The 17,279-nt window shown below is 39.7% G+C and overlaps 1 protein-coding gene across 1 annotated transcript; it reads left to right on the plus strand.

The window, feature by feature from the left end:
- Positions 1-10,386: 10,386 nt before the first annotated feature.
- Positions 10,387-16,901, plus strand: Yae1 (YAE1 maturation factor of ABCE1). Its single transcript, XM_034510961.2, has 3 exons — positions 10,387-10,555; positions 12,019-12,140; positions 13,795-16,901. The coding sequence occupies exons 1-3, from the start codon at positions 10,430-10,432 to the stop codon at positions 14,210-14,212; spliced, it is 666 nt and encodes a 221-aa protein (XP_034366852.1). The 5' UTR covers positions 10,387-10,429; the 3' UTR covers positions 14,213-16,901.
- Positions 16,902-17,279: the final 378 nt, after the last annotated feature.

The following is a 17,279-nucleotide window of genomic DNA, read 5'->3' on the forward strand; positions in this document are numbered from 1 at the left end:
TAAAACCTTGAGAAATCATATTATTTTGTAGCTACATAAAAAGATATATATCTAAGAAGATATGTAAAATATATATCTTATATATGTGTGTGTATATATACCTAAAAAGATATATAAGATATATACATGTCATATATAAATATATGTATTTATATATACCTAAAAGATATATAAGATATATACCTCATATATATATGATATATATATATATATGGTATATATGTGTATATATACACGCATATATATGCGTATATGTGTGTGTGTGTGTGTGTGTGTGTGTGTGGTGTGGGGGGGTGAGAGAGAGAGAGAGATTGTCCTGAGAAATATCAGGTGTGGGAGCAAATACACACACACACACACATGTTGGGGGCTGACTTTTAGCAGAAAGCGGCTATCAGCTTTGCAGCCATCTTGAGCCATATACCCTGACATGTGACTTGTATTACAATAGCCTACAACAGCTGAGCACACTCCGATAATCTTGGTTTAGATACCTTGAGATTAAAGGTGCGTGAGATTAAAGGTGTGTGAGATTAAAGGTGTGTGACTTAAGTGTGTAACTTAGAAGTGTAGAGATCAGATTTAGAGACAAGACCTAAGGGCATGATTAAAGGTGTAACTTAGAGGCGTGGCTTAGAAGTGAGACATATAAAGGCAGAGACAGAACCAGACACACCAGACATTAGGTAGAAGACACTTGGCTCTAGAGAGAATCAGACACATCAGACATTAGGGAGACACAGAGGAGAGAACCAGACACTGCAGAGAGAATCAGAGAATCAGACTATAGAGAGAGAATCAGACATTAGGGAGACAGAGAAGAGAGAATCAGACACTTCAGAGAGTACAACTTGGAGTACAACTTGGAGTAGGAATTAGGCATTAGGTAGCAGGGCACTTGGAAGAAGTAACTTGGAACTTGGAGGCACTAGGGACTAGGAACTCAAGATTTAGGACTTAGACTAAGAAGAGACTGAAGAATAAACGGTATTGAAACACACTGTCTGGTCTCCATTCTTCGAGTCCGACCTCACTCTCTCTCTCTTGCTGAACCCCAACCCGCGGACCGGAGCAGCAGCTTAAGCCGGGATAGAGTGGCCGCCCCAAACGCAGGGCAGCCCGGGCCTCAACATTTTGCTCGGGCCGAGACATTTTTTTGGCCACCCAAACGTGGGGCCAGTGCGGTTCTCAACATTTTTTGGCGCCTAACGTGGGGCTAGTGTGGACCCCAACACACACACACACACACACATATATATATGATATATCATATATATAAATATATAAGACATATATTATATACCCTTTTAGGTATATATATATATATATATATATATATATATATATATATATATATATGGTATATATCTTATATACACATATATATACACACACATATACCTAATATATCTTATATATCTTTTTAGGTAGCTATATGTATCATATATATGATTGATATATATATATATATATGCATATATATATCATATGCATATAAATCTTATATATCTTTTTAGGCATATATACACATACATACCTATTAAGACTATATATATAAACTATATGCTAACCTTAAATTAAGTTTTAAACTAAGTTATACTACCTGAGCTGACAGTGCTCCCTACAAGAGAGATGAACTATCTTAAAACAAAAATAAAAAAAAAAGCCCAGTACTACACATGAGAAACTACTGTTTGAGTTGTTGGTCATGGTAGTCCAATTGATTTTCCAAACAATGTAAGATATTGGTGTTGCCTGTGATTACCTCTCAGAAGTTGAAGATAAGCCCCTATTGCTGAAGACACTTCACACTTAGGACACAGGGTTCAGATTATTTGATCTGGATATAACCTGAAAACTCCTTTCTATGGTCTAAATTTATAGTACCAGAAAGTACTATATAAGCTGCCAAGGAAGGAGAGCAATCAATGTCCTATCTAGTTGTGACACATATAAACCACAAATGACCAGCATGACAAGATACCCCTAAAGGAACAATGGTGGAACTCATATGTTGGCAGCAACCTACAGCTGTCTAGTTGGACTGAAAGACTTGACAGGAAGGGAAGGATTCCTGGTACTATAAACCTAACCAACTATCTGGAGGTAGGTAACTCATGGGTATCAGATAAGAACCTACTAGTGGCTAGTTTACTAGATCAGCATAAGCCTAACCATATTCTGAAACTTATCCTTTAATATAATACAGGTAAGTGTATTCTCTTTGTAAATGGAGACCATTACAGAAAACCACAGCTGGACACAATGTACCAATTAATAGATAGTAGGGGACCCTCAGTGGACACACCTACAACACAGTTCCTTAACCTAAGGCCCGGGGACATCATGGGAGAGAGGACAGAAAGACTGTAAGAGTCAGAGGAACTGGAAGTCTCCTTTAAGATTGTGTCTCCTAGAAATGGCTGTCTGAACAAGACTTGAACAATGATAAAATCAATAAGCATGCTAACATAGACGAGGAATAAATAAAATATTTTTAATATACCATTCTGTACAAAGTGACACCAGAACAGAGGAAAGAAGCAAAAAGGCTGGAGAACTGATCTGGCACAAGACAGTGGTATTTAACATCCCTTAGTTATGAGAAATTTCTGTCCTTTTCTCCCAAAAGTCAGGATCTCCCTTCCCAAACCATCTCATTGGTTTAGGACACAAAGCCTTATCTAATGAATAATCTGGAACTTGGGACTTCTTTTTCTACTGGTGTGCTCAGTCCCACAGCAGATGTCCTGGAACTTTCCAAGTCTCAGAGTTCTGAGGGAAGCATGCAGCAGCTGCAGCTGAAGACAAAGGGACCTGGTGCCTCCTGCTTATTTGCAACTCCGATGAACTCTAAGTACACCTCATACTGAAAATGAGCCATCCCAGTCTGTTTCTTAGAGTAGATGATCACCAGAATTACTGCCTGGGGAGGGACAGGGTAGGGTAGGACAGGAGTTTATGACCTAAGCTGGGCAGTGAAGGACATCATAGCCACTTACTAGCAAAGGGCCATAACTACTCATAGATGCCCTACTCATGGGCCAACAAGTCAGGCAGTTGAGTGGGGACCAGAAAGAAGGGCAGAGATAGGCAATAGTTTAAGTGATGTCTCTCCTATATCTAATGGAGAAAAGACTCCAAATTTCATTCCCAAAGCAGTCTTTCTGCTCCAAGTAAGTGAGCAGTTACCTAGACTGGATAGTCTCTGGCTTAACCTGTAAGAGGTTATCTTGATTGACTTAATGTAGATGGAAAGACCCACTAAAAAAGTGGGTCCCATCATTTATCTCTGTTTGTTTCAGGCTTGTAGAAGATTAGAAAAAACCTTCCAGATGGAATTGACAATCTAAGCTAAAATGACAAATGTAACTAAAAAGCATTAGGAGAAGAAGATACATTCCCACACAGAGGAAATGTCATGTGGCAAATTGGTGGGTACCAGACCACACATAACACTGCTGGCCACATATGTCATACTTTTATCTTAAGAGTGGTCAAGAGGTATTGGACAACATTGAGCAAGAAATGGTTTTATCAGGTTTTGCTTCAGGGATAATGCTCTGAGTGAGTAGAGAGACAGACTGGGAGAAACAGGGACACAAAGCAGGAAGATCAGTTAAGGCAGCTGCTGTAACGTCTAAGGAAGTGGCAATGGGAATGCAGAAGAATGAGGACATGTGAGCAGTCTCTAAGACATGGTAAATGCCAAAGACACCATGATGTGATCAAAGAGAGGAAGAGGAGTCAGGCTCCTGGCTTGGGAAGTGGGGGGCAGTGGAGCCACTGAAGGTACTGCAAAGCTCCTCAGACTTGGCTACACATGCCATCACCCAGGATGGAGAGATATTGATTCTATACTTCAGGGTAGGAACCAGAAACTGCTAGAGAACATAGGAGAAGCAAGAATATTAAAGGAAGAAAAAATAAGGTCACACGATACATTGCAATCCCTGTAGTAAATATCAGCAAAGAAACCCTGCAAGCAGTTAGCCAGAGCCTGTCCCAAGAGGACGAGCCTGAAAGTTGGATGAAAAACCCTTGAGGTGCCTCTACCTGCAGATCCATTTATTTCAACAGTATAGAGGGACTGGAAGCCAGATCCCAATGACTTGAAAAGTGAGAGTACAGAAGGGGCTCTCAAGAGGCTCAGTTGTACAGGGACAGAGGGATATAAAGAAATAACTCCAAGAGAGCCTGGAGGTAATCAAGGGTCTTTGCAAGATGAGACAGACCTAAACATGAATATATATATATGTATATGTGTATATATGTATATATTCATGTTTAGGTATACATGAATACCTATATATATATACATATATACATACATATATATATACATATATATACATACATATATACATATATATGTATATATACATATATATTCATGTTTAGGTCTGTCTCATCTTGCAAAGACCCTTGATATATATATACATATATATGTATGTATATATATATATATATATATATATATATATATATATATATATATCCATTAGCAAGCTATTAGAAAGAACAGATAGACTTCCTATCTGGCATTCCTCCTCCATTTTTTTCTAGTACTCAACAAGTAATCTTTATTGGATTTAAAGGTACTTTTCCTCCTCCCTTTAATAGCTGGGTTGACTTGAGTTTTCTAGAGACAAACTAAAATAAAGGAAGCAGCTGCCTAGAATCTTCGTACCATCTTCATATCAACCTCCCTCTGCAGTCTGTGTTTTTAATGCTCCCCTACCTATTTTCACACCCATATTAATTTTCTAATACATATTACATAACCTTCTAACCAACTTGATAAAAGCCACTCAATGTGCTAACATGGGAATCTATTACTGAACACGAAAGACAGAATTTGCAAAAGTTTAGGAGGAAAAAGCAGGAAACCACATTTCCTCGGTTTTAAAGACATCTTCTCCTGCTTAGTTACCAAGGCTGAATGATTAAGTGCCTGGTGCCAGAAACTCCAGAGATTCCAAGAAAGGTGTGTGCCCTCTTGCAGTTTATTGTATCAACTACCAAAGAGCACTTTGCAAGAGGCACAAATGAAGTGTGGGAAGCAAAGATAAAGAATGAAACTCAGCAGGAAATGAGAAATAGAAAGACATAAAGAAGAATTGCTGGAGTCTTTGAAAATGCAGACAAAGATGAATGACAACCAGGATGCTGGGGAGAAAATCATGGTGAATCCTAAAGGCTGACCCCATTAGAGTGTGTTTCTAAGAAGCAAACTGAGCAGCAAGACACAGTTCCTAAATCCTCCTAGGTAAATTCATGTCGTGACATCAGAATTTATGCAAGAGTGTCATAGTTATTTATGGGTTTTTTTTTTCTTTTAAAGAGTGGGGATTCAATTTTAGAAACAATAGAATAATACACATGAAAGGACATTGAAAGATCATCTGGTTGTTGATGGCAGGAGTATTTATGTGATGTGCTGTGGTTTCTTAGCCAAGGCCACACTCTTCCAGGACATTCCTCAGGCATAACTAAGCTGACAAGGGAGCATGACATGTCCATGTGTGCCAAATATATGACTTCCTTGTTCTCTGCAAAGCACTTCATACATTAGCTAAGACATCATGAAATACACACTGCAGCTCAGGGCTCTGATCCTACCTCCCTTACCCATCACGGAATCCAATCAGCATCACTTTCTGAAAGCTGACTTTGCCTGCATTTGTTTCTTCTCCTTAGTTCCTGGTCCCAGTGTTCTCATACATTTGTCTGTTTCTTAAAGGGTATAATTTACACAAAGAATACATCTGCATATATGTATCTGACTTGGGTCTTATGTCCAGATTATATAGGAAACTTTAAAGTGCAGTTGCAGCTGGAGACATGGATCATTTGATAAAGTGCCTGTTGGACAAGCTTGAGGACATGAGTTCAAATGCATAGAAACCACATAAAAAGCCAAATGTGGTAGTTCTAGGTGACAGTGGGTCAAATCCCTGGTGCTCACTGGCCAGTCAGCCTACTCCATTCATGACTGCCAGTGAGAAAGTGTCTTAAAAATATAAGATGGAGAATGATTGGGAAAGACATCAGACATTAACCCCCCACCTCGATACATGTGTAAACAGATGTACACATATGCCTGCGTACACAATACATACAGATAGGCTGCACACACACACACACACATGGGGGAGGGGGGAGAGAGAGATCTTTATTCAGGGGATCATGTAACTGAATACACAAGAGTCGTGAAACCTTCCGCAACAATAAAAGGTCTCTGAACACGCACCAATCAAATATACAAAATCAAGTGTGTAATGAATGAAGGGTGTATCTGGGAGTATTTGCTCACGCTGTATTGTTCACTTCATGTAGCCTGGATCTAAGCACACAGCAAGCACAGCAAGCACACTGTACACTGCACACACCTTCGTACCACACAGCGTCAGCAACCCCAACCTCAAACACCCAGGATCACAGTCAAGACTTGCATGCTCCATGCTGAAGTGTTTCCACTGTAAACATCATTCTCTGCTTTTATAGAAATACAATGAAAACAACAACCTTTAATGTTCCCTACAATCATTTCTCTGTGTGTCAGCATCAATTAGCATATCTTCAGATTGCATTGTATTAGAATATTTAATTTTAAAATAGCTGTTTGAGCCACAGAAACGTTTCAGAAAAGTTGTTCTCAACTTGAAAAACACTGAAGATGCTACATGTCTTGCAGTATCAAGTAATACAGCTAAGATTTAATCGTTTGTGGGAAAATAAGTAATCATGCCCAATGCATTAGTATCTAAATTTGCTTTTATCTTTAATAAATAAATAATAAAATTACATGTAACACCAAAGAATATAAAATAAATTTTATATATCAGTATGATGCTTGATTTTCATACCTATTTCATGGTTGTATGTTGCTTTTAAAAAACAAAATCCCAAACATTCGATTTACTAAATGAAGACTTAGGAGCCAGGTGCTAGGGTGAAAACCTGCTAGCTCAGAGAGGCGGAGAAAGCACTCAGCAGATGTCTCAAAAAGAAGTCTCTTTCTCCTCCATGCTGCTTAAACATCCTTCAACTCGAGACCCTTCTTTCTGTTTACTTATGTTCACTCCCCTGGTTACTTGTTCCACTTATTGACCTACAGTTGACTTTATTTAGCTCTTGGATTAAAGGTTAGGGCTGAGGCACACAGGTAGTTGTTTATCGTAAACAGAAAGCTCTAGTATCAAAGGCTAAGCCACACCACAGCTAGAAACAGGTTTTTAACAGTTCTCAATCTCAGGGTTCACAATGTGATCAAATATCCTGCAACAGTTGCATGAAAATTTCTCAGTGAAAGGGGCCACATTAAGAGGCCAAATCTTTTAAATTCAGACTCCATTTTTTAGAGAACTTGACCTAAGTTTAAATTCAGGTAAACTAACAGGCTGCTATTTAGCATTAGTTTCCAAGTTATTCCCCCCAACAAAACTGGAGCCTAGCTCCAGTCTCTAGGCTCACCCCAATAAGACCAGCATCTCCAGGTTACACCCCCAACAAGACCAGCATCTCCAGGTTACACCCCCAACAAGACCAGCATCTCCAGGTTACACCTCCAACAAGACCAGCATCTCCAGGTTACACCCCCAACAAGACCAGCATCTCCAGGTTATACCCCTAACAAGACCAGTGTCTCCAGGTCATTCCCCCAACAAGCTTGCACCCCCTGATTACAAGCCCACCCTTGCCTAATGACTACCAATGCAGAAGGGAGCAGAAATTAAATTTATGATATGACTCCCAGCTACCACAGTAGCTTTTCAATTAGTTGCTTACACACTTACCCCTACTTGCTGCTTACTATAAAGCCTGGCTCTGTTGATATTTGTGGCTCCTCTCTCCACTAAAACTGTCATCAGTGAGCTGAGGGGCCCAAGCTAGCTCAAATAAAATAAAGACGCTGCTATAAGTTACATCAGATTGGCTACTGTCTGTTTCTTTGGAGATCTCTAAATTTCCCTGGCACTACAACAGCAGAAGGGCCACAGCAGAGAAAGTTGAAGGCCTGTTGTAAAATGCAGGAAGACACTGTGTGTGTGTGTGTGTGTGTGTGTGTGTGTGTGTGTGTGTGTGTGTGTGTACATGCACATGTGCATTCTTGTGAGTATTCAGGTGCAGTAATGTTGGGGTGCATGTCTAAGGACAACTTCAGCATCATTCCTTACATACCATACCTTTCGTGAGGGGGGCTGGGAGAGCTGAGCTGGAGTTTGCTCACCAAGTAAGCTATTCTGGCTGACCAGAAAGCCCCAGGAATTCACTTGTCTCCACCTCCCAAGATCTGGAATTACAGACACACATGATTACATCTGTTTTTTTTTTTTTTTTTTTTTTTTTTTATGTGGGTTATGGGGTTCTAATTCCTGTCTTCGCCCTTACAATAAGGACTGACTAAGCTATAGCTCAGATAGCTCAACTTTTAAAGGGTGTATATTCATTTAAAGGTGTGAAGATGTCACTCAGTTGGTGGAATGAATGCTGGAAGCCCTGTATCCAATCCCCAGCACCACACAAACTGGGCATGCTGATGCCCATCTGTAATCCTAGCACTCGGGAGTTAGAGACAGAAAATATTCAGAAGTTCAAAACTATTCTCATCCTCCTACACTTCAGGTTTTACAAGACTTTGTCTTAAAATACTAAATCTGTTGCTCTTGCGTTTGAATGATTCATAGTGTTTCTCCTCCATTGGTGGTTACCTCCTAATTCCTGTCTTGTTTTTTTTTTTTTTTTTTTTTTTTTCGCTTTTTTAATGAGAAAGAGACAGGAAAAGACTACCTCTTTTCTTTTTTTTTTTTTAAGATTTATTTTTACTTGTATGTATGTGTATGTGTTTGTATGCATGTATGCCGTGTGTGCAAGTACTTTTGGAGGCCAGCAGAGGGCTTGAGACTCCCTGGAGCTGGTGTTACAGGTGATTGTGAGCCACCATCCACCTGTTTGTAGATGCTCAGAACCAAAGTAGCATCCTTCAGAAACATAGCAAGCATTCTTAACTGCTGAACCATCTCTTCAGACCCTGTCTTTTTTTTTTTTTTGAGACAGGGTTTCTCGGTGTAGCCCTGGCTGTCCTGGAGCTCACTCTGTAGACCAGGCTGGCCTCGAACTCAGAAATTCACCTGCCTCTGCCTCCCAAGTGCTGGGATTAAAGGCGTGGGCCACCATCACCCGGCGAGTTGGATTTTTTTTTAATTGCGTTTATTTTCATATGGTGTGTGTATGTGTGCGTGCACAGGCGTGAGAGTACGTGTGTGTGTGTGTGTGCGTGCGTGCGTGCGTGCGTGCGTGTGTGTGTGTGTGTGTGTGTGTGTGTGTAACAGTACATGTGTGGAGGTCAGAGGACAATTTGTTGGAGTTTATTCTTTCCATCCATCACATGGGTTGTTGTGATTGACACAGTTCCTGGTGCTTTACCTACCGAACCAACTCACGGAAGAAGTTTGGAGTTTTCTATTTTACTCATTTCAATCACTATCTCTGTTGCTTCACATACTGCCATTTTGTTTCTAATTAAGATCTCTATATACAAACACCTTAACACATTTTATATTTCGTTTTGTACGTATATCTATGGGATACAAAATTCTCTCTGAAGATATAAAATAATAACTTTGGGACTGTAGGGGATGACTTATTGACAGAGCATATATTCCTCATTTGCAAGGCTTGTGGCTCAGTCCTCAGAACAAAAATGTAAAATAAACTAAAACAGTAACCTGTATCCTCTTCACTCACAGTAATATGTTTTTCATATCACTTACAGTCTTCAGACTATGAGTTACTTATATATTATTGTTGGCCAACTGGCCATTTCTACACTAATAGGAAGTCCATAGGAAATGAGAACTTTTATTCCTACAGCGCACTGTCCTAAAATGATGACTAATATGAAATAGGTATTCCAATAACCTTGTAAGAAAAAAATCAGTTATCACATGACAAAACAAGAACGCTACTGGTGTCCAGTTCTTCAACATGTACTCCGAGCCAGAGGTTACTAATGCTTGAGCCACATTCCTGAACTCTTATAATCACTGAGGAGAGGTCAGAGGCTAAGAGGGAAATTGTCAATGGATGCTGGTTTTACAATTGTGTTCGCATTACTTAATCTCAAACTGATCCTAGAATCAGCTTTCATATTCTAATGTTCTTGGCTGCATTTGGGCGTCCAATGACTTCAGCACTTGCAGAAACTGAGTCTCAGCCCTTGAACGGTGGGACTTAGCTCCCAGCACCCACTCCACCCCAAGCCGCCCAACCCAGATGCGTGGGAGGAGACCCAGCCCCTAGGCGCCTGGCTGCAGGGGGAGTCGCACACGCCCCTGCGATCCACGCCTAGCCTTTTCGTCCCGCCCCCGAACCGGAAGCACTTGCCTGAGTTTCCGGTGGCCCTGGGCTTTTGGTGTTCCCGGCGATGTCTTGGTTTCGAGCCACTTCTGAGATCGCGATCCCCGGAGACCAGGACGTGTTTGACGAGGAAGCGGACGAGTCTCTGTTAGTGCAACGGGAATGGCAGGGTCACATGCGGAAACGAGTCCAAGTAAATGGACGGGACCCGGGACGCGCGGGGAAAGGGACTCCCACGTGGGACACGGGGGCTCCCGCGAGCAGGGGCACGCGGACAGACGGAAGCCTGGGCGGAGGAGTACGGCTCTCTGACCGAGCGCGCCCCACGGTGCCCCCGGCTTAGGATTTCCCGGTTGTTTATTGATAACTTTTAAAACGGGCGCGTTCTCTCTGAACCCCAGCCGGGTTTAGAGCAGGGGCACTGATCGACTAGCCGTGAACTTTATTCAGTCCCTCAAGAGTTTGTAATTCGGGGAGGAAAAGAGCTGAGGAGGAGAAATACACACCCACTAGCCTAATGGCCCGCAGAGAACGCAGATTCACATTTGTTCAGTGGGTGGAGAGTCCACAGTTAGGCGTGGTGTTATAAAGGCTTGGAAAAGGTGAACTGAAGAAGTCGTCAAGGGGAAGGTAGAGAAGGGAATACTGTTCCATCTTTACTTTAAATGCGTTATTCAATCCGGACCTGTCTCACCATTCATTGAAACTTGCTTAATAATATCAGGGTAGAATCGGCGCTTTTTCTGAGTGAGAACTACTTGCTAAGATCTGTCTCCACATAGACGTGGATTCCAGAATATAACAATCTGCGTTCCATACCTGGAACCCACTGGAACCCACGTCTCGGAAGGACAGAATGGGTTTCTGGAAGTTACTTTCTGACCTTCACACTCAAGCTATGGCATGCAAGTAAATAAATGATGCCTCCCTCAAGAAAAATAAGTAAATATATGTTACTTAAATATTTAAAAGATAACTGCATCCGCCCAATATATTAACCATTAAATTACCCTTTTAAAGCTGTAGTTGTGTCTACCCTAGTTCCAGTAAGTTACTATTTGTTGAGTCCAGCAACCATGATGTCATTACAAAAATACCTTAGGAATCAGGGGCTAAACCAATAATAAGAGGACAAATCTCTACACCACAGTTCAGATTAGATTTCTAAAATCAGACTTCCTCTTCACTCTTCCTAAAATAGTTTCCTCTTCCCTGGCCTTGCCAGCCTCCATAACTACCCTGTTCTAGTCAGTTACCAAAAAACCAGACATGTCGTTTTCTATTTCTTACTAACACAGTTTTTTAAAAATTACGTAACAACTGATGTTTAGTGTTTGCACAATAACTCTAGCTTTCCAAAGTGAGTAAAGCATGTGGCATGTAGGCATATGCTCGTCGTCACTTAGGAGGCTGAGACAGTAGGATGAGTTCCAGGCCAGCCTGGAAAAGATTTAAAAAGATAAAATAAAACATGTGATAAGGAAATATAAACCAATAATAAGATTTTAGGAGAAACATTCTGCTTTGGATTTATGTCTCTGCCATATCATAATTCAGTTAACATAGTAAAAACCTAAATTTGTTTTCAAAATTGATTCTGTGCTTTTCCTGAAAAGATTTACTTGGTGTCAGTTACAACTGGTTTCTTATTTTTAGGAAGGTTACAGAGACGGGATAGATGCCGGCAAAGCAGTCACTCTTCAACAGGGCTTCAATCAGGGGTATAAAGAGGGTGCAGACGTCATTATAAACTATGGACTACTCAGGGGAACACTGAGGTAATTTTAAAATTTTAAGTGATTAATCATTTAGCCATGATTCTAATGAAAGTTTTTAATCAAGGTGATATGTAAAAATTAAACGTTTTAAAGTATTTTTCCTGATGTTGGATACATGACTCTTCAGAGCTTTCAGAAGGTTTTCTAGAGTTGTTGTCAGTTATCCATTTAAATAGGTGTGCCTGATGCTTTTCCCTTTTTGCCATTTGGACTACCATTAATCACTCATGATGGGGGTTTTAGCTTCTAAATAAAGCTGTTTTACCTGCACATGTAATAGACTGCTGCATGATAGGTCGGTCAGCTAGAAGTCCATGGGGAAAACCGTAATTACTCATAGAAAGAGGTCCTGTTTGTTTGAGTCCTGAACTTTAAATACCTGTAGGATACCATAGCAATAATGGCAGACACTAGAGCCAAAAAGTCAGCTACACATGGTGACTAAGAATTGGACAAGCCCCTTTGATGGGGATAATTTTTAGACTATCTTTATAGAGAAACAAACTGCTGCAAAGAATCCCATGTTTAAAAAAAGAAAACAAATTGTTTTAAATTTTATCGAGACTTTTAGAAAATTAAGTAGACTATATAATTTAGAACAAGAGAAAAATGGCCAAGCGTTGACCTTCACTTCATGTTTATGACCTTAGAAAGCTTACAACCAGTGTTCCACATCCGCTGACACTTTACTTCTACGGTATTTTCAGAAAGGGTTGTGACTCGGGTAGAGTGTGTGCTCAGCGTGCACACGGCCCTGGGTTCAGCACCCACCAAAAAAGAAGAAAGAAAGAACTGTTATTTTTTATTATATGAAAAATCAGGGAGGAAGGTTGTTCTACTAGAAAAGTAACAGAAATAAATATATTAGGAGTCAGATTCTTAACACTTTTCAAGAATATTAAAGCTCTGTTGGTAATTCTACTTTGTAACAAAGTTTAGAATGACTGATTTAGAAGCTATTTGATACCCTTAAAGAAGAAAGTGGAGCTGGCGCTGTAGGTCAGGGTTAGGATGCTTATCTCAACTACTTGTTGCCTTAGGCTAAATATTGAGTACTGCCAAGAAAAAAAGACATTAACTTGAGGTCACATTGACAAAACAATCAGTAGCCCAGGTTGAAGTCTCTAAAATACTCCTGAGAATGTTTTGTCTTTAATAATTTAACAAGTCAAGTTTTCTACTTTTAAGGAAAGAAAAATAAACTTTTTTTGGTCTTCCTATAAATAATATCTTATTGCACAGAAGTTAAATGGCCAGAAAATGTAAAATAAAAAATAGATGGGGCTGGAGAGATGGCTCAGTGGTTAAGAACACTGACAGCTCTTTCAGAGGTCCTGAGTTCAAATCCCAGCAACCACATTGTAACATGTATAAAATAAATAAATCTTTTAAAAATAAAGAAGATGCACTGCTATGAAGGAAGGAATCTTATTCATAAATAGTTTATAATATTAAGTCTTCTTGATTAATATATTAAAATATACTGTGTTTAAACTTCAGTGTTATTTACATCATTACTTCCTTAATTTTGACATGCATTGTTGATTAAGTATCTCTGCATGGTGTTGTCTAGAAGAAAGATGTAATATTTAGTATTCTAAATGTCTGTGACTAATTTTTTTCCTATTTAACTCTTGTTCATATTTTCATTTAGTGCTTTGCTTTCCTGGTGTCGCCTTCATGGTAATAGTTCGACTTTGATCAGTAAGATAAATAATCTTCTGGATGCAGTTGGCCAGTGTGAAGAGTATATGCTCAAACATCTGAAATCAGTTACGTCCCAGCCACAAGTTACAGATTTATTGGACTCCATTGAGGATATGGACCTTTGTCATGCAGTTCCAGCTGAGAGAAAGGCTGGTGAAGTGAAAGGTGACAATAATGCTGAGATTAACACAGATTCTGACAAGAGTCCAAACGGGATGGATTGTTCACATCCAGAATGTTGTAGAACACAAGAGCAAGCACAGCTGGAAAAGCCAAGCCTCGCTTGGATTCTGGAACAGACAGCCAATTTAGTGAAACAGCTGGGAGTGTCTGTAGACATACTACAGCACCTGGGACAACTATGAAATTATCTCCCCCTTTCTGTGAAAGTAATGCTGGGACTATTAGAGCATTTTGTTCTGGATAAGGTAACTGCTGATTGAACAGTTCCCCTGTAATTACCCTTTGTGGAAGTGCTAAGGGTCTTAAACATTAACACTAGTGAATGGAATGATGTTTGTCTTTGTCATTGGTAAATTGTTTAGTTCTAGATACACTCAGAAATCCTCATTGTCATTTTCAAATTTCTAATCAAAATCAGTCATTTTTAGACTAGCAAAAGGCAAACATTTTAGAACAAGAAAAAGAAAGTCTACTGCTGCTTTCTGCTTTTTGTCGGACTCCGGTGGTTTAGGACCTCTTCACCGACAAGCAAGCCAGAGTTGCCAGAAGTAACCTGAAGGCTAGCATAGATAAGTAGAAGCAGATCTGTAGATAGCTATACGTTAAAGTAAAGAGACTGTAGAAACTGACACAATATGTATATCATTGAATGGATAATAAAGTACTAAAACTCACCTTATTTATGTATTGGTTAAAGATGTTCAATTCCATGAAAAATAGAAAAAAAAAAAATACAGTTTGTGCTAAACTGTAAAGAAAAGGAACTACTTAGTTTTTTAGGTAATGAGGACTTGGCAATATTTTCTCAAAATATAACAAACTGTTTCTGTATGAACTGCAACTTTGCTTGTTATTTACATGGGGATTTTAAAAAGGACAAAAAACATTATTGCTTTGACATGTGATGTATAATCTAGCCTAGACAGAATTACAATCAGATTTTTGTTCTGTAACCCAGGATTAGGAGAGGAGTTTTTCATCACTTTTCCCCACCTGAAGTTAATATGAAATACCTGACTTGAGAGCCACCCAAATAATTGTCCCTTACTGACAGCTTCGGTCACTAACCAGTATTTAGCTGTGCTAAAAGATGCATTCATTAGAGACTAGCTGGAGAACCTTGTAAAGGACTATATTCTGCTAGTTTCTGAAGTCCCTGTTTAAAATGCACAGAACATTAAGAAATTGGGGCAGCGAAATTTGAAATAGTGTTGTAGATACTAATACATGCTTCAAGTATCAAAGTAACATTTGATGGCTGGGTTTTTATTTTAAAACTTTGTGGTACTAGGAATTGAACCTAGGACCTCATGAACAATTTCCATATTGAAATCTCAAACCCACAGAATATTAAAGTCTTTAAAGTGTCAGTGTTTCTCTACAGTGTATTTTCCAAAGCTATAACCATCTCTAACAGTGATGGCTACTCTAAGATTTGAGTGTAATAAATCTGGAAATTTTATCTAGACATACCCTGATAAGATTCCCTAAATAGAAGATCCCTTGCCATCATTAGTTGCATGAAGTGCCCTTACACTATAAGTCATGGAAGATGAAGCTGGGTATTAGCTGGGGGAGCTAGAGAGGTGGTTCAATGGTTAAAAGCATACCTGCACACTCAGTATCCACTTAAAAGTTAAATTTGGTCCCAAGCATACATTAGCCCCAGGGGGTCAGGGGACCTGGAGGATTGCAGGTATTTGCTGGCTTGCCCCAGAGAGAGTCTGTAAGATGCTGAGTGACTCTGCCCTCATGTTATTTCTGATTGGTAAATAAAGATGCCAATAGCTAGGCAAAAGAGACATAATGGGGTTTAGGTTTCATGGGCTTGGTGTCAGAGGAGAACCATGAGGGGAAGAAGACAACATAGAAGATAGACAACTGCCCAGCTTTTATACTGTTTAAGTCTTACGAATATAAAAGCTATAGGTGTTTTTTATCTAAACAATAAATGGTCTAAGGCAAGATAAAAACGCCAGAGACACAATTTCTACAAGATAGAGACTGCTAGGAGGACCTCTGATGTCCTGTATCCTCTGTGTGTGCAAGTAAAAGGCTGTTGGGTTAGGGGGACACCGTCCTTTGCTTTTTCAAAAAGTTCTAGAGTAGATCCTGGACTGAAGATGGTATGATCAGCCAGAACCAGTAAAGGAAAAATCTACTTGACTGTTGCCTTTTGCCTTGCTTTATGCTGTGAGCCGCCAGGTCTCATGAAAAGGCCCTAGGTGAGTGTAAATGGGAAGTTGAGAGTGCCCTGCAGCTGTGACCAGAGTTTCATGGGCAGGAGATTGCATCTGAAGTAAGTTACTTCTGGCACTGACACCTCTAGATCTTTTTAAGTAAATGGGGAAGAGGGGGCTTTCCTGACATTTAAGTCATTGGAACTACTAAGGCCATCCAATTGTGATTTACAGAGTGAGTAAGCAGCTAAATCTACAAGCATCATTATTTGCAGCCATGGACCACTTGCTGGGGACGGACTTTGAGAAATGTGACCCTGGGAAGTTCCATTGAGTAAATACTAAAATATATAAGGTGTTTATGATGTTACAAAGAGATAGGACTTCATGGGACCATATTATGTCTGAACCTCATTTTTGGCCAAAATATAACTATGTGGCACAAGACTATCTGCCATACTGCTTACTAACTGTTTTCATGGTAAATCCAGATAAAGACCAAATTGTGATTCTCACCCTATTCAAAGTTAAGGATACAGCTTTTATTGCTTTGTGTTCTAGTCTAAGACCTAGGGGGAAATAATTACATGTATATGTATATATAGATTGGATGGAGTCTTTGACTTATTTTTTTATTATACCCAAATTTGACCAGTAAATGAAATAAACATATGCTGTTCATAAACTGCCAGTCAAGACTTTGCTGTCCAGAAATCTCAAATCCCCATTGTAAAGATGCTACACCCTCATAGATGCCTTTCATAGCTAACAGACTTACAGAGTTGGATGCTCCTGCCTCAAGTGCTTGCTGTCCACTCACACTCTCTTCACATTGCTTCTTCCTAAGGTCACCGTTAGGAAGGTCACAGCTGCCCCATCGCTGATATGTTGTCAGTCCGACCAGTTGCCTGTCCACAGACAAAGTTGCCACCTCTTCCCTTAAGTCCCTCCGTTTGTTTGCCTTTATTTTTATCCTTGTTACTACTGTTCTTTATCATTCTGCCAGTATTCTGCTTTTTGTCCATTTCTTAAATCTCTGGAAGTTTTATTCTTGGGCCCCTGTTGATTT

Source organism: Arvicanthis niloticus, chromosome 8 (assembly GCF_011762505.2).
Source record: "Arvicanthis niloticus isolate mArvNil1 chromosome 8, mArvNil1.pat.X, whole genome shotgun sequence".
Classification (NCBI taxonomy): domain Eukaryota; kingdom Metazoa; phylum Chordata; class Mammalia; order Rodentia; family Muridae; genus Arvicanthis; species Arvicanthis niloticus.